This window comes from Octopus bimaculoides, chromosome 13, assembly GCF_001194135.2.
Source record: "Octopus bimaculoides isolate UCB-OBI-ISO-001 chromosome 13, ASM119413v2, whole genome shotgun sequence".
NCBI lineage: Eukaryota > Metazoa > Mollusca > Cephalopoda > Octopoda > Octopodidae > Octopus > Octopus bimaculoides.
In genome coordinates, this window is record NC_068993.1 from 28,364,680 (window position 1) to 28,389,626 (window position 24,947).

At 34.6% G+C, this 24,947-nt stretch overlaps 1 protein-coding gene across 3 annotated transcripts in view; it reads right to left on the reverse strand.

Annotated features, from left to right (window-relative positions):
- Positions 1-1,276: 1,276 nt before the first annotated feature.
- Positions 1,277-24,947, reverse strand: part of LOC128249285 (calnexin-like) — a 31,978-nt gene continuing 8,307 nt past the window's right edge. For 2 of the 3 annotated variants that reach the window (XM_052972388.1, XM_052972387.1), the window contains exons 2-5: positions 8,848-9,071; positions 6,068-6,147; positions 2,046-2,104; positions 1,277-1,365 (exon numbers count right to left, since the gene is read on the reverse strand). In XM_052972388.1, the coding sequence (XP_052828348.1) occupies positions 1,292-1,365; positions 2,046-2,104; positions 6,068-6,147; positions 8,848-9,071 (437 nt within the window). In that variant the 3' untranslated portion in view covers positions 1,277-1,291. Of the gene's footprint in view, positions 1,366-2,045; positions 2,105-6,067; positions 6,148-8,847; positions 9,072-19,515; positions 19,535-24,947 lie in introns of those variants that run through there. The other variant, XM_052972390.1, reaches the window with a different exon arrangement.

Here is a 24,947-nt window from a genome sequence, read left to right on the forward strand (position 1 = left end):
CTTTGTCAATACTGACATAGGCAAAAAAAATCTTTAGGTAATGAGAATAAAAAAAGGTGGGGGTGGGGGCGGGCTTTGATACATAAAATTACAAAGTGGGAGTTGGCCATATCTGTGGTCTTGTTCAACTGTCAATATTTTGTACTGATCTACTAATCCAAATGTTATCATAACACCCACTTTTCCATATTTACATGGGTCAGATGAAATTAGGTGAGGCAGATTTTCTACAGCTACATGGTCTTTTCTTCGCCAATCCTCACCTCTAAGCAACCTAATGTTACTCCTGGTCCTTTGAAAAATGAACAGTACAATGGCCAAATACATTTTCATGCAAACAAACATCATTTGTTTGATAATGAAGTTTGTTTTATAATTAGCATGTGATGTGAAGAGAAGGAGACCTGAATATACACACACATATTTCTACAACCAACTTCTTTTACTTTCTATCCAACAAATCCACTCACAAGACATTGATCAGTTTGGTACAACAGTAGAAGACACTTGTTTACCATGTAGTAAGACTGAACTCAAAACTAAGTGGTTGTGAAGCAAACTTCTCAACCACACAATTATACCTGTGCAGATCAAATTGTTAAAAAAATTGGACTATCAGCTTAATAAATCTTAACCTGACTCTTGCACAATAAAGTTTTGGTACATTTAAAAAGTGAATGATAATACAACGAATATGCCGATCTTGCATTTGATTCTGGTGGAAACCCGATGATTGTTCTATAGATATAGAAGTAGTCATCCAAATGCTATGCTTGCTTTTACCATACTTGTGTGTAGTTTAGTGTCAATAAGTCTGTCTTTCGGTATAATACTGTAAGGTCTTCTACAGTTTTCAAACGAATGCCATCAACTGATACATAGAATAGCACTGTCATTTCATTTTGATACAACTCAAAATTGTATTTTTTAGATGCACAGAACATAATCATAATCCAGTGTATGTGCTGTGGCATAAGAATGACTTCTATATTACTACAGACACACTGTAGTTGTCCAAAAAAGAAATGGGAAGTTATTGTTTTTGCACTCTAATAAGAAAAATTGAAGAGATCGAATTTGGCAAAACAATATATAAATTCCAAATTCAAGACCACATAAAATTTCCCTATGTATGGCTACAAGAAAAGTAGAGAACAATGTAGGTACCAATATAGATCTCTGTTTATGGATCTGCCACCAGTTTCAACTATTGTTCAAGCAATGGCACTAGCTACTCATTTTATTATAGTGTAAAAGGTTGAGTGCATCATTAACAAAATCCTCAGAAATATTAGTTTACCTTCAGAATTAAAGCAAGATCTCCTTTTAAAGGATTGACATCAGGTTCTTCTATACTCCATCGACCTTTAGAAAATGTGAGGAGATAAAAATAGCACAAAATAAAATTGCATGATTTACAAAGAATTAAATAAAAAAGATATTCAAACATAACAATCTTATTTCTTGCATATGTTCAAAAATGATTTTGAAAGTATTTGAAACTATTTTCTTAAAAGAATTCTATATACATGTTATCTGTTTAATGTAGTTTGGATAAAAAAAATATTCTTTACTTCCAAGAAATATGGAAATAAAAATTATTTAAAAAAATGTTTTCTAACTTATATACCTGGCAAACTCACAAAATGGAGTATCAAAGTATGGAAGATCCATGATGCAGTTGTGCTAGTGGGGTAAATTTCATAAAGGGGGAGCACTAAGTCAGCATGACCTGGGATACAATGTTGTTTGGAAATTATTCCTACCATACCATAGCTAAAACCATATATATATTTACTTTTACAGGTATTTCAATCTGGCCAAACTTGATGTGGATTTAAAAGCTGTGGAAATATCTGCACTAATCACCTTACAGTGCACTGGGTGCATTTTATTGTGGCACAACACTAAAGAGATGATTGAGTGCATGACCAAACTAAAGTCCTCTTCACCCTGTCACAACAATGGCAGCTTTTGATGTTAACTGACCACTTTTATAAATCAACACACAAAACAACTACAACAGTTCAAATTTCTTAACATACCATCATATTTAGCAATACTTTCTTCAGCACCTTCTTTCCTAGCTTGAGATAGGATCCATCTGCAAAGATTTATAAGCTATTATGAAACAGTGCAATAATGAAATTTATGTGCTTTTTTAAAGTACTATTAGCAAGGTTACACTTTAAAAGACAAGAATAATAATTTAACTAGGTATGAAATCTTAAATATGCATGGCTGTGTAGTTGAGAAATTCACTCCCCAATAGCAAAGTTTCAAATTCCATACCATTGCATGACACCTTGGGAAATGTCTTCTACAGTAACCCCAAGTCAAAGGTCAACCAAAGCCTTGCAAGTGGATTTGGAAAACAGAAAATTCAAAAAACAAAAATCCATTACGTGTATGTATGTGCATATTTGTATGCACTTGTGACCACTTGTATTGTGGAAATCAGTGTCGTCAGTTTCTCCTGTAAAAAATTGTTGGGTCACATCATGCTTTCAAAGCTTGATGGAATAAAACATCCCTTACTTGAAAAGCAGGTGAAGATTAGCATCAGAAAGGGAATCCAGCAGTAAACAATACCTCAAACATATTCTCCTAACCTATGCAAGCATGAAAAATAAATGAATGAAAAAAGCAACAAAATTATATATTTGCTCCAACACCTCAAGATCCAATGTTAGATTCACAGAAAAGTGCATTTCTTGACATTCCCAGCTGTCAATTCATTCTGAAGGACCTAACATTTTTATGCTACGGCCACTCTTTTCTACCAGAGCCGAACCGTTAATAATGAATTTGCCACAAAAGTAAGTACAAAGAAACAAACTTATAAGAATGGATGTAGTCAATTGAGTTACCTTCTGTTATTACAGGTAACTATTTAATCAAATTTGAGCTCAGAATGGAAAGAGTTGGAAAAATATTGTAAGGCATTTTGTCCAACACACTGTCCAGAAAGGTAGATAAAAGAACAGTCAAATTAATCCCAGTGTTTGACCATAACTTTATCAACATTAATAATTATTTCTGATAGCAGTAGAAAGACTTGGACTGATAAAATAAAAATTTTGAAAATTAGCAAAAAAATTTTTTCCTTTTTTTTTAACCAGAGAATTAGCTATGCAAGTGAAATAATTGCTCTTGTAAATTTAAACCCAGTTATAATTCAGCTTGTCAAAGTAAAATTTACTTAAAATTTCACTGATTGCATTTAGCACTGCAGTCAACACCTACAGTGGTACCAAGAGAGAAAAAGAAAAATAATACACAATTTGCAGAAAGGTATAGTTAGGAACTCTATACTGAGTACCTAATGCAAACTCTGAATATGCAGAAAGTGCAGTAGGATGTCAGGCAGGCAGGCTGACAGAGAAGGATTTTGTAGGTAATACACTTACAAGTAGTTAACAATAAATGTAAACAAGAACTGAAATCTCAATTGTCCCGAAGGCTTGACAGAAATAATTGATAACTTTTATTATCTAAGTGACCTAATCAGCAGCGAAGGTAAGTCTATAAAGTTTATTAATTGCTTCAGTTGACAATAAATGGCTTCTCACGCAAAGGACAGACTGCATGATGCTTGCATACAAAGTATGATATAACACGGAAGTAGCATATGGTTATTGGATGTAGAGGATATACAAAAGCTGGTAACAAACACAGAGAGTATACTCTGCAGGATGGATAACAGTCAACATGCATGAATAACAGAGCACAAATGTGCTGAAAGAAACAAACTGGACACCAGAGATATTTGCCATAGTGTGAATGACATGCTAGAAATGCAGACAAATTTCATTTGTATTACACTTTACTGTCTTAAAAAAGGAAAGGACACATTGGATAATGTAGCCCTAGGTATACTAGGCTTGGGGAAAAAGATGAGATGGTCACAAATTTCTTTACTTATAGGTCTGCTGGGTAAGGGTCAACTTCAGGCTAAAGGGCAACAGCTAATTTGGATTTTCCAAGCTGACATATCTTTATCTCCTTTTACTTGTTTCATAATTATTTATGTGTTTATTACTCTCGGAGTGGTTGGCATTAGGAAGGACATCCAACCATAGAAACTATGTCAAATTAGACTGGAGTCTGGTGCACCCTTCCAGCATTCCAGCCCTGGTCAAACCGTTCAACCCATGCCAGCATGGACAACAGACATTAGATGATGATGTGCAAAAGAAAATAGTGATGGTAAAGGCATGAAATATGCATGAAGAATGATAGGCAAAGAGATATCAAACTATGTAAATAGAAGCAGCTAGCAGACCAAAGACTTGATTAAAAGAAGTGAAAAATAAAGACAGATGTTGAGCCTCATAAAGACAAAGGGCTGCAACAAGTGGAGAAACACTTTATTGAAAATGACCCATCTAACACACACCAGCAAAGGAACATGAATATAAAAATGATAATAGAATCACAATTATGAAAGGTAAATTCTACTCAAGTGGATTTGAATTTAGAATTCAAAGGTATGTAATACCACAAGGTATATAATCCAATATTACTATTTCTGTTACTAAGTTACCAATAAAATAACTACTTCAAATACTGGCACAGGACCACACAAATCTGAGAAAGATAGTAGATTAAATTAATAATGAAAGGATGGAAAGCAAAATCAAATTTAATGAAACTAAGACTCAATGTCAAATTTAGTTATTTCATAAGTCAGGTAAATCAATTCTGACTAAGCTGTATCTTCTGAGTTTACACCTAGAGATCGTTCCGTCCACACCAAATATACAAAAGAAAAAGAAACCCACTAAAATGAATAACCAAATGATTATTAAAAAAAAAAAAAACAGCCTTTAATTGCTATAAATGAGAGAAAATACAAAAGTAGAAGTAGAGGAGTTTGCAAAAAAGAAATTCAAAACTGCCAACTACAGTTTGGAAATGTTTCGAAACAAAGAAACGATACCATAGGAACTTGTAGAGAATGATGATCAATGAGAAAGAGTACATTACTTTCTATGTCTTTACATAAAAACAGTTTCAGAACAAACTAGAAGGTCTTTACTTTTTTTCTCTTTTAGTTAAAATATTTATCGAAGTTGTATCTGAGCACCTATAAATGCCAAATGAATCTAACTATTGATCTTTATTTAACTCATGTCTTTAGAACCAATTTAAACAATCCCACCAATATTCCCAGTACATGCAGTCCATCAAATTCACTCACAATGTATCAGTTGATCCAGGGATGTAGTAGAAAACACTTGCCATAGCGTTATGTCTACTACTATAGCCCTGGACTAAGTAATGCTTTGAAAATGAATTTGAGAGAAGGAAACTGTAGGAAGCCCGTGTGTGTGAATGTTGATAATTTGTCACTGTCTGAGTAGAATGGTGATTTTACATTCCTTGTTGGCATTACAACTGACAACTCTGTGCTTTCAAAGACTTGTAGAATAAAAAATCTCTTACTTAAAAAACAAGAGTAGGCAACAGAAAGAGTATCCAGCTATAAAATCGTCCTTGAAGAGAATTCATAGAAAAGGTAAAATGAACTAGCTTTAACTAAAAATAAACTCCATGAACACACTCCATGCACAGAATGAGCTAATTGTTTTGCTTTATAATAAAAATAAATTTCTTAAGGATTAAGAAATACAAAATTGCAAATTTGAGATAATGGAGTTGATCAACCTCAGTTCTTAATTGGTAATTTTGAATCCAGAGGATTTGAGAAATTTAATTGGTATAACCAAAACCACAAGACATTTTAGCAAAAGTGTTACCAATTCTGCTATCCACTACCCCATTGTTTTTAAAGATGAAAATATATAACTCCAAAAGTGGTTTCAAATTTTGGCACAAGACCAGCAATTTCATAGGAAGAGGTAAGTCGATTACATTGACCCTGAGAATATGAAAAACAAAGTTAACCATGGCAGAATTTGAACCCAGAATATAAAGACGGATGAAATACTGCCAAGTATTTTGCCAGCTCCACCACCTTAAATTCCAAAAGTAATTAAGAAACAAAATATTACTGCTTAATTATATAAAAACTTTAAAAAATAATGTAGAAAAACATACTAACTTTTTATCAAGATCCTTTTCATTATGGAAAGGTTCAGCAAAATAAGCAAAACCAACAACTTTCGGTTTTGTATAAAGAGGCTGAAAAACAATTATTTAAGAAACAAATTATAAATAATAAAACAGTCATCTATGGGAACAGGATTTCATATTTATAAAAGAGGGTGGGGAATAAGATGGCATGGCTTTCGCAAGAAGGTAAAATGATCATAACCAAGAATCAAAATTTGATCACAGAACCAGCTCACTGGAATTTTACTTTATACCATTTGTTACAAAGTTGTATTACAGAACCAGTATAGTGAGAGATTACATTAATAACACTGGTTACAAAATTTTAAATAATAACTGTCTCCAAAATCTTTATCAAAACATACATTCATAAATACCCACAACTACAACAGTCTCACAAGAGAAAGGTCATCTAACTGAGTCACTCAGCAACGCACTCCAAAATTTAACAGACATAGTGCCACCTCACTGCCTTTTCTTTTGATCTTACAATAGCTTTTCTTGGCCAGCTGCATAGTGCATCCACCCACAATGTATGCAGATTGCCTCTGGAATCCCTGCTTATTTTTCTATAGTCGTTAACTTGTAGCTGTCTAAGAACAACCACATTGGTCTCAAAAGGCCTGCAAAGATCTAAGTGAAAATATTAAAATGAGAGAGAGAGAAACAAAGATAAACTGGATGTATATTACAGAGTCATGGCTATCAACTTTGCTTACAACAGTTTCATATATTTATTGAGCACATTAATTTAATTTCGCTAATTTATTAATATCATTATCCTCCTGAGATGGGTTGTGCAGAAATGCAAATTTCCAGCCATAATTAAGTTTGATTACTTTAGGCTATAAACAAATAACATTGTTCTCCTTCTCACATCCAATGTTAGGTCATTTCAAAGAATCAGAAATTATTATTCTTGCAAACATTATTTCAAGGTGATGAAGGTGTCACAAGCAGATTATCACAGCAAAATAAATTCTAACAGTGTGCCAAAATAGTTGTTTAGGCCCAGGTCATCCCTGATAGAGCTGACTTACAAGATTCTGCCCATGACTATTACATCATTAGGAATAAGGTTTCTCTTCTTTTAAGTAGGTTTCAATACAGAGCTTTGTTGAAGGGAGACAAGCACACTTTGACCATGCAAAAACCCACACAAAGTCAATAAAGATGGTGGTACTACATATAGAATTACTGCACATATAGATTTAACATGTATGGATGCACAGCGAGAGGTCAAAAGAAAAAAAAAACATGAATCCAAAGCTTCAAATATCAAGTTAGAGTCAGAATTTCAAGAAAAGGATAAGTCTTCTAGGGCCTCAAATCAGCACAGAATAGTCACATTGAGAAAGTTGTTTATTCCCTCTCACTGTTTTAACAGCTTGTGAGTGATGTCTGAATTTTAACAAGCGGACATTCTTGTATATGTAAAATATATTATGCAATGAATATTATTTTGTAGACTATTAAAATTCAATGTGATGTTTTTTTTCTGATTTTGAATACAATCAGATAATTTGTGGTAGTGTTTATATTTTTGCAAGTAGTGCTGATTCATTTTGTTTTGTTTTTTCTCTCTCTTCTACTAATGAGTTTGCTGTAAGTTACATATGTTTTTAATGCCTCTAATTTATGTTCCAAATGCTAAAGCAAGGAATTAGTTTTCACATTTTGTTTGTCTTTTAATCTAGGTCTACATGCAATTCTGAATAAGGTATCAGGTGGTCGTGGGATGTGCTAGAAACACCAGCTAAATCTCCTTTAAATCACACACCTTTACGGCTGAAAATATTTTCAAAATTTTTTTTTTTTTTACTGAAAAGGCTTCTCCCATTGTATTTTTAAGTGTGTAGTGCAAAAAAATTGGCCAAAACCAGTCCACATGGAAGAAGTTGGAGGTGAAAAACTTCATAAATTGTCAAAAAAATATTTTCATTAAAAGCTTCTCCACATCATTTCCAAGGCTGTGGTGGGGAAAGAAAAATAGGAAAAATCCCCGTCAAAATGGAGGAAATCCAACTTGTGTAGACATCCTGATCCAAAACACTGCTGTTTATAGCTATTTTAATAGTCCATTAAAATTTTATTGAAATGGTATCATTTCCAAAAATCTCGGGATTTAGTTAGTTCTATACCTACTACAAATGTGCCAAAACTAAAGTCCCTGTAACTTGTACTTTTGAATTTAGCTAGGTCTGAAAACACTGTGAAATCAACTGTTTGTTATATACTAAAATAAGATTTAATACAAATATTTTAAAAATTGCCCCAAAAAAAGTTTCATTTTCAAGAACCTGAAAAGAAAAAAAAAAAAAAAAAAAAAGTAACTGCTCTTCCATGGACGCTATTTATTTGTGTAATTTGAAAATGATTATCACTTTGGTTTCAAAAGTGTGACGTCACAAATATGGCTAATAATTTAGACCAATTAGGAAAGATTTCAACCAATTCGTTGACCATTCAAAATGTCATATTTCCTAAAATATTCATCCAAATTTCATAAATGAGGTTTCAAAATGTTTATGGTTAAGCTCCAAGAAAAAGTACAGTAGAAAATAGATTTAAATATTTTCTAAAATTCATAGTGATACCTATTTTAAGGCAGTAGCATGATATTCAGCTAGCAACTGCATACAGATCTCTCTTTAATTCATGTAAATTAGAGTGCAGCAGGCAGGCTGGCCTCACTAGTACAATCATGCCAGCAAATCAAGCAACAAAAAAAAGCTCATCTAAAATGAAAAGCATCAAATAAATACTTACTCTTTCAACTGGTGGTTCTTCAACTTTTTCTTCCTCTTCTGAGACATCACCCTCTATATGCTTCTCTATATCATCATCTGCTTCATCATCAAGGTCCCCACCTTCTTTGATTCCAGTAAAATAATCATTATCTTTATCACCTTCAACTGCACACACAAATGAGGTACACAGTGCAAGTAATAGAAATATTAATAAACTCTTTCTCAAAAACATACTTGGTGTTTCTGGTAGGAAGAAAAAGAAAAGAGAAACAAATGTTAAATATTTATGAAAATAGCTAATAGAAATGAGAAAATTTCCTAAAAATAAAACATTTCAAATCAAAAAAAATTATCCGATGGTATCTCAAGATGTTAACACCAGTTAAAAATAATCTAAACACATCCAATTAAACCCTTTAACATTTAAACCAAGTATATCTGGCTCAAAAATTCTACCTGTTTTAAGTTCAAACTAACCAGATTCAGCCTCTCCGACCTACTCAAGAATGTCATTCAAAAGTAAACTGTCACATCATTAAAACCTCAACACTACAAGATAATCTGAATGCTACAGGGTTAACCTGGATCATTACAAACACTGCTACTGTCACTAATAGCTAATTTATAAAAAAACAATAATCAAAACTATCTGGAATTATTTCATCAAATCATATCTGTTACTCAGCTTGAGATAACATTAGTTGTGCTCAGTCACCCAATATATTCAGATTACCTCTCCACTATTCTCTTCGTTGTACTCTCTCATGTATCATTCTCTTATCCTACTCGCTATACCATGCCAGCTTAAGTCATTTGATCTATTCATTTTCAATCTCCTCTGTTATCATCCTCTTATCACTCCTTATCTGTTTACTCTTCACTTCCATAAGTAATGAAGAACACCATAAGACCCGTCTATATTCACTACTCTCTACCATCACCATTCTTTACTGTTAACCATCAATTTCTTTCCTTCATATGACCTCACATTAACATTTAGCATTTACTTATTGCCCATCTTTATTTTTGTCTATTACCATCACAGATCTTTACTGCTATCCTATCATGGTACTTTGACATTCAATCTCCTTGACAATGAATATGTTGCTACCACTGTCTCCTTTATTACTCCTACCTCTCCTATCATCTTTTCATTCAAATTGTGGTTTACCTCATAACAAACACACACTCTCTCTCTCTCTCTCTTTCTCTCCTCTATTCAGTTATATTTGTCTTAAACAGAGACTATGTTAAGTAAAGATAACTTTTTAGTCTTGCAGAGAACAAGGCAACTGCTAGTGCGGGCACCATGATAAAATGCATCCAATACATCCTGTAAAGTAGTTGGTATTAGGAAAGACAGCTAGCAGTAGATATCATGCCACAAACAGAACATTCAAGCAAGATGTGTAAGAGGAGAGTCACTCCAAATTAGAACCAACTCAAATGACTTGATACTTAAACTAATGAATAGTAAGGCTGACTGACTCAGTGGAACATTGAGCTATTTAGTCACAGTTCTTTATTTTATGAGGTCAAAATTAGCTGAAGTCTACTTTGCTTTCATTGGAGGTGGGATAAAATACCAAAATTTGCCAGGATTAAATTTCATTAATTCTCCACCAAAATAAGTAACTTTGTACCAATGTTAGAAATCATTATTTAAATCTAACAATGTTATCTTAACCACTTATGCCAGTTGAGTTATAATTCTGAATGACCCTTATCCTACACACACACACACACACTGAAAAGAATTCACTGAATCCTTTATGAAGATCTAAACACATGATAAATTCTTTTTTATTCAGTCCAGTTATGTTAGGCTTTCACAAATTTCACTGCTACAAGTTGATACACATTTCTCTTATTTAAAGAAAAATGACAGCATCATGAACAAATTGTACAGTTATATCTTATTCTCCAGACATCAGGTGTCAAAAAGTAAAATTATGAGACAGGGTTTTCTTTCATTTATTATTAAGCATGAAGCTTATGGAATGAAAGCTAATATGTGGGGTGAAGAATTTTGCTTTGCAATCACATGGATCCAGATACAAGTTCATCGCTCTGCAACTTGAATAAGAATCAATCAAAGTCTCAAGATATTGAGGTGGACTCAGATAGAGAATGATGAGCAATTGCAGATATGGACAAAGCAAGAGTAGATAAAGGGTGATAAACGGAAAATGTCTAGAGGAGAGAGAGAGAGTGACAGTGGCAGTACAAATAGGTTTTAGTGTGTATCAGGTACAGATAGTATGATGCAGTCTTATACATAGTCCTAGAGATGGGAGAGTGGGTAGAGTGATGACAATGGTTTGATACACTCTTTTAAATATAGGATCACTGAAGCTAGGTGCAGAATACAGAATAATGAGAAGTGATGGTAAAAGGGAGTGTTTGTTATTTGCAAATATTACAAATGGTGATAGGGACAAGGATGGAGGGAAGATGGGTACATGTAGAGTGATGAGGATGGATCAATACAGTCTCTCATATAAAGGCCTAATGAAGAGTGAGAGAGCAGAATGCTAGGAAGAATAGAACAGAATGATGGGAAGGTGAGGACAGCCATTCACTTTGTCTTTTGTGAGAATCACTTGTGGCAAGGAAGAAAGATGAAGGAAAAAAGTAATCAACAGATAAGTAAAAGGTGGAAGTCAGAGATGTGAAAGAATGACAGCAAATAAAGGCTTGGATAGCTGGATGGGTAGGTTCCCAAGAGTGTGAAAAGAAAGTAACAGATGGTTAGAGATGGAAATAAAGGTGAATGCTGAACATGAGTGGAGGTATGGATAATGAGTCTCATTGGGAGATAAGGTAAAAGAAAATGAGTGGGTGGGTAATAGGTGGCAATACATAAAAAGCAGGGAGGTGGAGAGACCATAGATAGAGGAGATATATGGAGCTGATGTGAAGTGTGAAAAGAGAGAGGCAGAGAGGGAGGGATTTGTGGTGAAAGAGATGAAGGTCACATAGTTGTTTTGAGTGACAAAGAAAGGTGAGAGGGGGTTTCAATTGCAGATACTACAGCAGCTTAGGAAACAGTGTCATAGTTAAAAAGGTGAAGGAGAGATTGGTATTATAAAAGATGAGTTGTAGGGAAGGTTTGATAGGTACTGATTGGCTGCAGGAGCACAGACATTAATGAAATGATTTTAGGACCTCATTTCTGGCTGAAATGGATGGATCTTCTCGAGGAGAGTGAACTACCAATCATAAGGGCAGTTTTCATTATATCATCCCACATCTTCCTGGATCTCCCTCTCCCACAAGTTTCATCCACATTTAACATCTTTATACAGCTGTTATCATCCATATGCATCACATGACCATACCAGTGCAGTCCCCACTCCTGCACACTACATCCAATGCCCCTTATGCCCATTTTTTCTCCTACATCATTTGCATTTTGTCATATGTGCATACTAACATCGCATATTCAGTAGAGCATGCTAGCCTCATTTCCTTCAAGTCTTTGCATGTCCTCTGTATTCACAAATGTTCGATTATCATGAAGCATTGCTGTTTGCACACAAACACCATACAAGGGCAAGTGAACCTCTATTATCCTGAATATACTTCAGGATAATAGGACACATTAGTTTTCTTAAGCACATTCTTACAATAGGGCACACTTCAATCCTCTGATTCTCACATCACAAAACTTGTGCAAATTTATCCCTTTCTGCTCCACCCCAAGCTGAGTATATTTGATGTCTGGCTTCCCTTCTAACTACTTGACCTCTGCTTTCACTGTCCTTCAAAACCAAGTTAGTCTTTCTACCTTTCTGACTATATCTATCTATCTGACACAAGTATGCTTAAGACAGCAAAGAGAACATTCCACTATGGTAGATGAATCCCACAAATATTGCTTTCTATGTGACCATATTACTAACCAAAGTGAATGTGTTCTGCCAATTCTGGATGTTGAAATTAGTACTTATAAACATTTTATTAGATTTACAAATAATGCTTAAGGCAAAAAAAAAAGAGCATACATATATATTTCAGCAATGTTTAATGGTAAACATTAGCGAGAAAACCAATAAACAAATGCTTTTGAACAAATATATCATGTATGGCATTTGTTCTAGCCAAGTTGCACAGACACGCCCTCATCATTCACGGTCAGGTATAAGGAACCAGTGACTGACCTGTTGGAAACTTGTAGCCAATGAGGCATTGCTATTAAAATGACTATTATAAAATGTCGGTTTAATTGAACGATTCGATGTTAAGTCTGCATCAAAATAGCTGAGAATTAATTGTAATTAAGAAAATAGCCTGGAACATGAAGAATTAGGTTATAATAGCAGTCAATGTAACAATTGAGCAGAATAAAAACACACAAATGGTTACAAAACCATAGATTGGGTAGGAGGTGGGGGTCATTAATTTTACTGCATGACCGATACTAACTTTTATCAAATCAAGAAAGATGAAAGGCACCAAAGTACCACAAAACATTTTGTCAAATGCTCTACAAATTCCGTCATTCTACTACTTGAATTATTGGTAATGAAATAGTAAATGCCAAATATGAATAGTAACTGCCCAGTTAAATACTTAGACACCTTTTAAAGAATAGATTTCCATAAATCTAAATAAAATCATAATGATGACATCCAGAAGATTGCAAACAAAAACACCATTTGTATGATGGTGATTTTTATAATTACTGTCCAAAGTCAAGACAAAGAGGTGTACACATGTACATATATGATAGTCTTTTTTCATTTTGTCAACCAAATCCACTCACAAAGCTTTGGTTGGTTTGGAACTGTAATAGAAATACACACGTCCATGTGGGGAACTAAACCCAAAATGCAAATGATTGTAAAGCTAAATTCTTCACTGTATTTCACAGCCATGCTTGTACTTAAACAAAAATCAAGATAAAAGTACATAAAAACAATGACAAACAAAGAATACTGCACTCTTCAGAAATTAATCACCCCTTCCTCTTTTTGCATCACAAAAAGCATCTTTTCTCTATCTACAGTAATTGGAAGATTGTAAATTCATAGCTTGTATATTTTTAAAAGGAACATACTTTTTATATTTCAGACTAATAGTTTTGAGTTAAATTTGGTTAATAAACAACTTGATCTGAATCAGTTACATTGTGGTAACATGATAAGTCATTTAAAATACACACATATATGCTTATATTCATTTTTGTCTTACTTTTTAATAGTATTTAGATGCTAATAAGTATCAACAAAAGATTGTGTTACATCTATGACTTATCACTATTCATTCCACAGCATCAAAGGAATTGTTTTGATGATTCATATGCAATCTACTGTACTACATTATCCACATGTGAAAGGCACTTCAGTGACAATCATTCATTCTACCTATCTACCTAGAGACAATACTATGGGCACAGCATAGTTGTCTATAAGAAGCAGCTACACCATATTAAGTTAGGGTGCTGGGTTCAAATACCCCATATTACAAATGACGATAGGAAATCCAATATGAAATATGACTATTTTCATCTCTACACAATAAAATAGAGACCCAAATATAATTTAACTACCACACGAAGATGCAGTCACAAAATTATGCACATTACAAATACCCAACTGTTTACAGATACTACCACAAACATCCACTCACAAACTTATACACATATAAAACCTTTTAACATTACAAAATGAACAAAAAAAAATCTACATTCCATCAAGTAGGAATCAATAGATCCAAATTAGGATCATTCAAAGAAACAAAAACTGGCCTTATTCAATTGAATAGAGGAGCAGGGCTACAAATGTTAGTGTATTCAACTGGTATTGCTGATTTGATATAACAAACCAGCTTAGACATTATCCCATAGATTACTTTTAATGAAGAGGATAAAAAAGAAAAAAAAAACATCCATACTGAGAATAAAGTAACAGATCAAGCACTTGTGATAATTATTGGTAGCTACTAGTGTATCTCATTCTAGGAATTCCCATGTAGAAAATTACTGACTGAATTTAGTACCCTAATAAGTCAATAGAAATGAAAGCATGAGCATAAATACTGAATGAATTGAAAACAAAAATATAACAGTTTTCCAAAATGAGATTAGGGAATGGAAAGCCAACTGAAATAATTTCAGCAAAGAAGTGGAAGAAAAAAAAGAAGATTACAGACTCAGCTTGTTGAGAGCTTACTATTACACTGAAGTGCTCAGTAAAGGATCATTTAATAATAGCATTAAATTTAAGCTTAAGATTAAATTAGCCCAGCTAGGATGGAAAATGGAGAACATTTCATGGTCAACACTAAATCGATTTTGTATATTTGTATGTATTTGATATAGCAACTAAATGAATAGCTTTTGTATTGGTAAATGTGCACAAGACAAACTGTCCCAGAAAAAGGATAGAAGAATCTTAAATCTACATATGTAAAGAGATACTGAAAGTAGAGTTCACACAATGTTTACTGACGTGCTAAGCAGCAGATTTCATTTAATGTAAATGCAGGAAGTAGGTAACAAGTGGTGATGCAGGAAGGGCAGAGAGCAGCAGTATAATAAATCTGTAGATAAAGTAAAAAATGTAAGTGGTGAGAGATTGGGGATGAGAGAGAGAGAGAGAGAGAGAGAGAGAGAGAGAGAGAGAGAGAGAGAGAGAGAGAGAGAGAGAGAGAGAGAGAGAGAAAGAGAGAGAGAGAGAGAGAGAAAGAGAGAGAGAGAGAGAGAAAGAGAGAGAGAGAGAGAAAGAGAGAGAGAGAGATAGAAAGAGAGAGAGAGAGAGAGATGTAGAGGAAAGAAATGGGTGCAGCAGAAGTACATCAAAAGTACATAGTGGTAGAGGACAAAGGTGGGAGGTGGGTGCCAATAGCATATATGAAAGGCTGTTAAGAGTGATAGCAGATGAGACAGTGTTAAAGATGAGGTGTGGCAGTCCTAAAATGTAGCTCAGATATGTAACTATTGTAAGCGAAAGCATGATGGGGATAGATTGAGTGCATGGACAGGGTCCAGTAGGTAAATGGACATAACTATAATGCTTTTAGGACCTTTCTTAAGCACAGCAAAATTCCAATCACTTCAACTCATTGTCATCTCCACCATAATGTTCAACATTTTGAGGTCTGCCTTCACTATTTCATCCCATGTCTTCCTGCATCTCTTTGCCACAAGTTCCACTCACTTCAGGAATTAGCACTTCTTTATAGAGCTGTTGTCATCCATGCGCATCACATGATTATGCCTGTATTGCCTTTTCTCTTACACACTACATCTGATTCCTCCTATACTCAATTTTTCTATCAACATATTTACATTGTTTTATATGCAATCTAATGCTGCACATCCACTGGAGCACATTAACTTCATTTCTTTCTAGCCTTCACATGTCCTCTGCATTCAAGCCCCATGTCTCACTAGCATCACACAATCTGCCTTTCACTCTGAGGGAGATCCCTTTCATTACCAACAAAAGCAATAACTCCTGGAACTTTCTCCATTCTATTATTCTAGCAACAATATTCTACTTCACCCAGGTAACAGAATTTATCGACTAACCCTAGGGAATCTCCTGGACATTTGATAATCTATTTTGTGTGATTATATATATTAGTCAATTAAAACATTGACTTCATTAAATAAGAAAATTTTGATTTGCATAAATAGCACTGCACTGGCATAATTATAGATGTAGTAAGTGATATGGCTTGCATAATGTAAATGTATGATAGTATATTTGTTTACATTTGTCCCAAGTATATTCAGTGTATTAGATTAACAGCTAAATCTTGTATTACTTAACCTTGATATACTCTGTATTATTATAAATTGTACAAACCTTTATTATATGAACTTTTGCCTCAAACAAAATTCAAAACTGATTCTCTTCAGTAACAATTTTTTTTTTCTTTGAACACTGAGATCAAACCATTCTTCTGTTTTACCTTATGCTAAAATACCAACAACCATGAAATATTATATGTACTTCTTTAAGATTTCCAAACAACACACATACATATTTGTATATACAAGTTTATATACATATACATCTTTCAAATGGTTCCCTAGAAGTGCTTGATAGCTTTTGCTACTTACGTGACCAAATTAACAGTGAGAGTGGCTATTCTCCCTCCCATGGCTAATTTGCAGTTATCATTCTAGCTAACACATTGCCAAAGTGTGATAACTAGTATAGGCAGTTATCTTTACTGACATCAAGGGTTTATTCCTCAAATCAAGGGTAGATTGTATGATACTTGTATGCAAAATGTACTGCTGCACAGCAGCAAGATTTGGGACTTTAGGGAAGAAGACATGCAAAAACTTGAAAGAAACAAAGTGAGCATGCTTTGCTGGACGTGTCATGTTAGTGTATGTGAACAACAAAGTATAAATAAACAAGGACAAACTAGATATAAGTGGAATCAGTTGTAGTAAGCGACTGCACTAGTATGTCGCTTACATATGATGCAAATGGGAAAATGCCAAGTAGTCACAAAGTGAATGGTACCAGTGGGAGGAGGAGGGAATGAAGTGGTGAAGAATGATCTCAGGATGTTGCATCTGAAAAAGGAAATGACTAAAGGCTAATGATATGTGGTACTGTAGAAGATTTGACCCACCGCAAAAGCTTACTGCACACGCCACTACTTTTGTTGTGCCTATTCGCTACTCTCTGGGCACCCCTCCCCTCCAACCCCACTTGTCCTTTCTGTAACCTTTCATCCTGCAACTATTTATTCAAACTACTGTGCCTATAAACTCAAATGGCAACATCTCTCATTTCTCTGATAATTGAAATAAAGATCAATTACTGTTAGATTATTGATATAATTATTGTATATATCTTGTTAGTAGCAAGTTAATAGAAACATTAAAATTCAGGTTTTTGTCATGGTAAGCAAAATAAGCAGTTGTTCAGCTTGCTAGAAAAAGCAACCAAATCTTTCACAAATTACACTATCATTTTAAACAAAGACACAATATTTCTAGAATTTTGTCATTCGTTAGTTGAAATATACACTGAATACTATGACTAAACTCTATTGAATCATAGCTACCACACACTGAGCTCACCTTTGCCAAGCTGTAATGCAAGATCCCACCCGTAATCATGCATTAAAAGGTAGGACAAAAAGACCATCAACTTGGAACGAATCAACTCCAAGTAAGAACGGAGTTGGATAGTGATGACTCACATAATGCATGCCAGCATGAAAAATAGGTGCAAAATGAAATATCTTGAATTGCAAACTCATAACATCAAAAGAGAAGTTTTCTTATTGAAACTATGTATTACACTGTGTAACAAAATTATTATTTTTTTTATCTTTTACTTGTTTCAGTCATTTGACTGTGGCCATGCTGAGGCACCGCCTTGATCAGTAAGTGTTATTTCCTATTTGCTTCCATCTAAAATTCAAAGGAAATTACTACAATTCCTTTTGATCTTTGCTTTGTGACCCGAACATCAATGTTTTGAAACTGACCTGTTTCCCATTACATTTCAAACAGATTCAATGCTGAGTTGCTGAAGCAGAAATAGCGTTATAGCAAATATTCTGCTCAATACCAGATTTGCTTGCTAGCTGCTTGACTGTAACCACTTGAGCATGTCTCTTAGTGGGGGAGCATCATAGCCATGTGTTGAAAAGGATTCTTTGAGGTTTGAATAAATGTAACAAAAGCAAAGTTTGAAGGCAATATTAGCCATTTTTCATACTTCCTCAGGGTAAGCAAATAATAGTTGCTACCCAAAGACAAAAATCATGATGATAATGTTCATAGCAATTTGTTACTGAATCAGATAACTGCAACATATATGAAATTTTTTTATAGGGATACAGCTTATTCTAAATCATTATTTCTCAAGAGTCACTTTCTAGTTCTGATCAGAGACATTTCTCTAGTTTTGATCATAAAGGTCTCTTTATATAATGGTTAATGATTATTGTTGATTAGCGCCACTCAAAATTGACAATTGAAACTTAAAAAGCAGAGATAGAAGCATTACAAGTATTGGCCAACACTGGACATGTAATAGAAATGGACAACACGTTGAATGAAAATGTGCTGTTAACATTAACTGGAAGGCATCTGTAATTGTAGAATGATACGCACAGTAAGCTGCTACATAGTAAATCAGTAAAATCAAAACAAGCCAAGAGAGCCTCTACATGGCTATTAATCTTGTTAAAAATAGCAGCCAAATTTCCCTCAAACTGTACTTTAGTAACTTTAAAAGAGAGGCAATGTAAAATTCTATGTCTAAATAAAATTAATATGCTCATAGCTGGAATGTCTTTGTTTATAAGGCTGCTGGATCAGGGCTGAACTGGAGTTAAAACCACAATAACCAACATCAATACAGAAAAACAATATCGATTACAATAAAAAATACTGGCAACAATAATGGTAGTTAAACCTCTTAACTGCACCTCTTGAAACAGGTCACCACCAACCCAATTTTTCCCAACTATATATATATATATATATATATATATATATATACATGGCACTTATACATCAATTCACTTTTAACAGGCAACATTAAAACCAATCCTGCACATCTACATAGAAAAAACAGCTTTTATAAACAGTAATCAGGTAACATTACATTAAGTATACGAAGAATGTCAAAGATTCAACGGACATAAGGAGAAAATGGTTTCAGAATGTTCCACTTCTACTATAACAAAAGAACTTTACCCTGTTAGCTTCAGACCAGACTTTAATTCATGGTTAAGTTGTTAGAACTAAGACTACTTAGCTGTAACAATATTCAAATGATTCAATTAAGAATTAACTACCCAATTTATGTATGTGTACAAGAGAGAGAGAGAGAGAGAGAGAGAGAAAGAGAGAGAGAGAGAGAGAAAGAGAGAGAGAGAGAGAAAGAGAGAGAGAAAGAAAGAGAGAGCGTGTGTATGTGTGTGTGTGACTGTGCAAAGTGTGTGGAAATGGATGAAGGCATGGTGAAGTGGTTAAAAAATTCACTTCACAATAACAAGGTCCCAGATTTGTTTCCACTGCATAACACTTCAGCATGAGGTTAACCCAACCCTACTGAGTGAAAGTGGACAGATGGGAACTGTATGGAAATAATCTGAATAAATTGTAATTCAAAGGATCTATTTCTATCACACACTGTGTTAGGCACATTTTGTCTGAGTATTATACACTAAAGTTATATGTGCCTACAGAAAAATATAGTGAGTAGAAAGTTTGTTGAATAACTGGAATTTTTATCATTGATGCCAACAGAAGATTCATGTGTGATTTGTGTATGAGAGACTCATAAAATATTTTGCATTAAAGTAAATCATGTTTTACTTTTGTTCTCTTAAAAGCATGTGATCATTGTAACAGCTGTGGAACTCTTACTACCACCCAAGTTTAGAGCATGTGAACTACAACCTCACTCAATATAATAGAGAACTGGAGAGTACAAATGTTTTAGTCAGTTGAAAACACCAGGCAATCAACAGTGCTGTTATGTATCAATGATTTTTTTCAGGGGTGGAGAACTTTAATACCAGGAGTGAATTTCAAGTAAAAACCTGAAGGTGCATCAGTGCTGATAATTAGGAATCTTACAAATTCATATGTATATACATGATAACACTAATCAGCAACATTAATTATAATTAATGTTAGTTTTATTAGACAGTTATAATGCTTTCAATATCATCAGAGATTGTTGAAAGCAGTGTAATAAACTACTGTTTTGGTCTTAAGTCTCAAACCTTTCCAGAAACTCAAGGCAAAGCAGTTTCAAATTTGATGAAGCCAAAATTTCAGTGGTAGTTCAGAGATTCCCTATTTCTGGTCTTGACACTTTCATTGGCCCAATATCAACTAGCTGCTGTAAGTGCTACATTTTAACACTAACAGCACTATAGAATTGCTTAAACAGAGTTCAATTCTACCCATAAAGGTTTACAGTAGACAGATTTCTAATCCAGTGGAAGACATCATCTGCTTAATTTCATGACAACCAGACATACCAGACCAGTACGCTAGAAAGATCCATGAAAGGGAATAATAATGTAATGCATGTCTGACAATGCAGTGAAACCAGCAAGATTCAAAGACAAGTAATTAAACTAAATACTAAGACATTTAGGCAACCTAGTCTGTTATATTTTATTACTCTGCAAGATAGAATTAAAAGTTACAGTAAGAAAAGCCAATAGTGATTGTCAGTCTACTTACCAAGAAAGAAATACTCCAACAACAGCAATAAACTGTCTTTGGCCAAACTTTAAATGATCACAAAGGTTACAATGTACAGCTATTGATCCTCTCATAAATGAGATTAAAAGGGTCTGTGATCTGTTTTAACTACCTGAAAACTAAACTCTTCATTTGTGTCTCTCTAACAACATGCTGGCTGGCAAATTTTTGATAGAAAACTAGACAATGAGAATAAGGGCAAGCAAAAACAATCTCATAATATAAATATAGGTGTTGACTAAGAAATTACAAAATGGAAGAATGCAGAACTAAATCTCACTGTATTTAGTTTCATCTTTCTATATTTTGAGTTCAAAACTCACTTTGAGTGATTTCACATTTCATTATTCTTGGGTCAATCCAGTTACCTCTATTCCTACTCTGTAAATGTATGAACTTGTGATTATCAGTATCATTTAAAAAAATAGAAATCTCTTAATCCCTGATCACAAGCAATATCCCTTAACCTGTGTTAGACCATCCCTAGTTCTAAGATACAAATTTTCAGTTTTAAATTTCTAAATTAAAACCTTCCATCAAAATTCCAAGTTAATTTTATGTTCTAAACAAAAACTTAATTCTTTTTACTATAGTCACAAGACCTGAAATTTTTAAAGTGAGGAGCTAATTGATTATACCAAACCAAGTGCTCAACTGGTACTTATTGACCCCAAAAGAATGAAAAGCAAAGTCAACCTTAGTGGTATTTAAACTCAAAATGTAAAGCCTCTCCACCACCAATGAATGTATAACATTCTCCCTTATCTTGAGGACTGTAGTCAATATTCATGAAACTGATTAAGCTAACTTCAAATGGCATTTCAAACATGTGTCAATGTATATTCATATTTTTCACTAAGACAGAGTGCTGCTTGTGCATAAAATGAAAGCCAGAGCTTGAAAGGCTAATTGAATTTAATATCTATTGGAATGTTGGAAGAGTATAAACATGTCCTTAAAAATTTTACATACAATCTACAAATGTAGTCAATGGATGTTTTGGGTCATACAATGAAAACTCATCCAGGTGACCTGAAATAGGCCTGTGTTTAAGCAAACTAGAATTACCCTAAATTTTCCTCAAAATCTTATTGTCCCTCCAAACAAACTTTTAACTATTTTGTAAATGTAACCTTGTTTTTCCATACGCATCTTTAACACAATAATTCATCATCATCATTTAACATCCGTTGTCTATGCTGGCATAGGTTGAATGGTTTGACTTGGGCTGGTACACTAGAAGGCTGCGCCAGGCTCCAGTCTGATTTCGCATGGTTTTCTACAGTTGGATGCCCTTCCTAATGCCAACCACTCTGAAAGTGTAATGGGTGTTCTTTATGTGCCACTGGCACAGGTGCCATTTGCATGACACCGGTATCTACCATGACTGCGATTTTGCACGGCCTGATGGGTCTTCTTCTCAAGCACGAAATAATGCCAAAGGTCTTGGTCATTGCCTCTGTAAGACCCAACACTCGAAAGGAACTTGGCCACTTTGCCCCATGGGGCCCAATGCTCGAAAGGAACTCAGCCACCTTGCCTCTGTGAAGCCCAACATTCAAAAGGAACTCAGCTACTTTGCCTCTGTGAGGCCCAGTCCCAACGCTCAAAAAGAACTCAGCCACTATGCCTCCGTGAGGCCCAACGTTCAAGGTTGATTTTCTTATGTGCAACCTGCATGGGTGTTCTTGGCTTAGTCCTCTTAAGCAGAGTACATCATCAAAGGTCTCATTCACTAGTCATTGCCTCTGTGAGGTTCAAGGTTCAAAGATCATGCTTCACCACTGCGTCCCATGTCTTCCTGGGTCTACCTCTACCACAGGTTCTCTCCACAGTTAAAGATCAGCACTTCTTTACACAGCTGTCCTCATCCATACGCATCACATGACCATACCAGTGCAGTTACCTCTCCTGCACACTACATCTAGTTCCTCTTATGCCTAACTTTTCTCTCAAGATGCTTACACTCTGTCGAACATGCACACTGACATTGCACATCCAGCAAAGCATACTGGCTTCATTTCTTTCAAGCCTATGCATATCCTTGGCTGTGATTCAAAAATATGCTAACCTCATTAATAATCCTTCCATAGGTAATAACCTGACTGGAGAATACATTATATCCTAGTTTTAATGGAATGCAAGTCATGAAATGTCTTTTGATTACCAATTTCTTGCCTATGATCGCAGGTCCTATAGACAATTGGAGAGCGAGTCAAACTGTTGAGTTTCCCAGACAAAGTTTCACAAAAGTGTAATTTGCTCTGCAAAGTGAGAAGAAATCCAAAGATTTTTTTTTGTATTTCATTCCCTATTACCACCCTCTATTCCAATGATATTGGTATTTCTGCTCTTTTCAGGATTTCAAGATTTCACCATGACCCTGGCTAGGTGGCTGACAGGTGCTATGACTTGCCAAAAGGCAACCCTGTAATTTTGTCTGAGACTGTTTATTGAGTATGCACAGCTAACATGTATATCTACAACTGGGGACCTGATGGACAAGCATTATTATTACTACATCAGTCTTAAACATATCTTGGAGAACTCATCCCACCGAGAAATGTCAGCATGAATATCTCCTGCCTGTTTCTACAATCATAAGAGAAAGAAACTTGCATTTTGCAGGACATTGCAGGGGAGCTAAACAAAAGCTGGCAAATGACCTACTGCAATGGATCCCAAAGCATGGCCATACTTGAGCAGGTCATCCAAATACAAGATATGTAGATCAACTCACCAAAGACAGTGGATCCTCTGGTTAAAAATGTCCAAGCAAGCTCAACCACATGATGATGATTTAACCCTTTTTAAACTAGTCATATCCAGCCCAAAATATTCTATCTGTTTTATTGCCAGATCTGGCCTCTCATACATACCCTACAATGTCATTCTGAAAAATAAATAATCACATCATCGACTTCTCAAAGCTCCAAAATAATGCAGGATTAATTCAAAACAATGTGAATAAATAAACCTAACATTTGACAGAGTAATCTGAAGACTAAAGAATTAATGGAATTCTACTTAGTGCTTAGGGTAAGGAGGCAATACAAAAATTAAAGACATCCGTTTTATTATAAACTAGCATACTCATGTCATCAAAAGTGCTGATAGTTTTATTAATAACAGATAATAGCATATCAAAATAATGAGAGAAACTATTGCTAAATGTCAGCAATCAAGTAAAATATATGTACATAAACAGAATTGAAGCACTAGAAGAAAATCATGTGTGTGTAGTCTAGCCAGCACTCCGGTAAAACCATCAACCCCATGCCAGCATGGAAAACAGAAGTTAAATGATAATGATGGTGATGATATATATATATATATATATATATATATACACACACACACACACACACACATATATATATACACATTATGTGAGGCTGTGTGGTAAATAGCTTGCTTACCAACCACATATTTCTTGGTTCAGTCCCACCAGGTGACACCTTGGGCAAGTGTCTTCTACTATAGCCTTGGGCCGACCAAAGCCTTGTGAGTGGATTTGGTAGACAGAAACTGAAAGAAACCCATCATATATATGTGTGTATATGTTTGTCCCCCCAACATTGCTTGATAACCAATGCTGGTGTGTTTACGTCCCCGTAACTTAGCGATTCGGCAAAAGACACCAATAGAATAAGTACTAGGCTTACAAAGAATAAGTCCTGGGATCAATTTGCTTGACTAAAGGCGGTGCTCCAGCTTGGCCACAGTCAAATGACTGAAACAAGTACGAGTGTATATATATATATATATTGTAGGTCATTTGCCAGCTTTTGTTTAATTCTCCTGCAATAGACATAGCAGTGGCTGTGTGGTAAGTAGCTCGCTTCTGCACATGCGCATTAGTGTTTTTGCTTGCTGTTGACCGAGGTGGGCACGAGTGTTTTGGC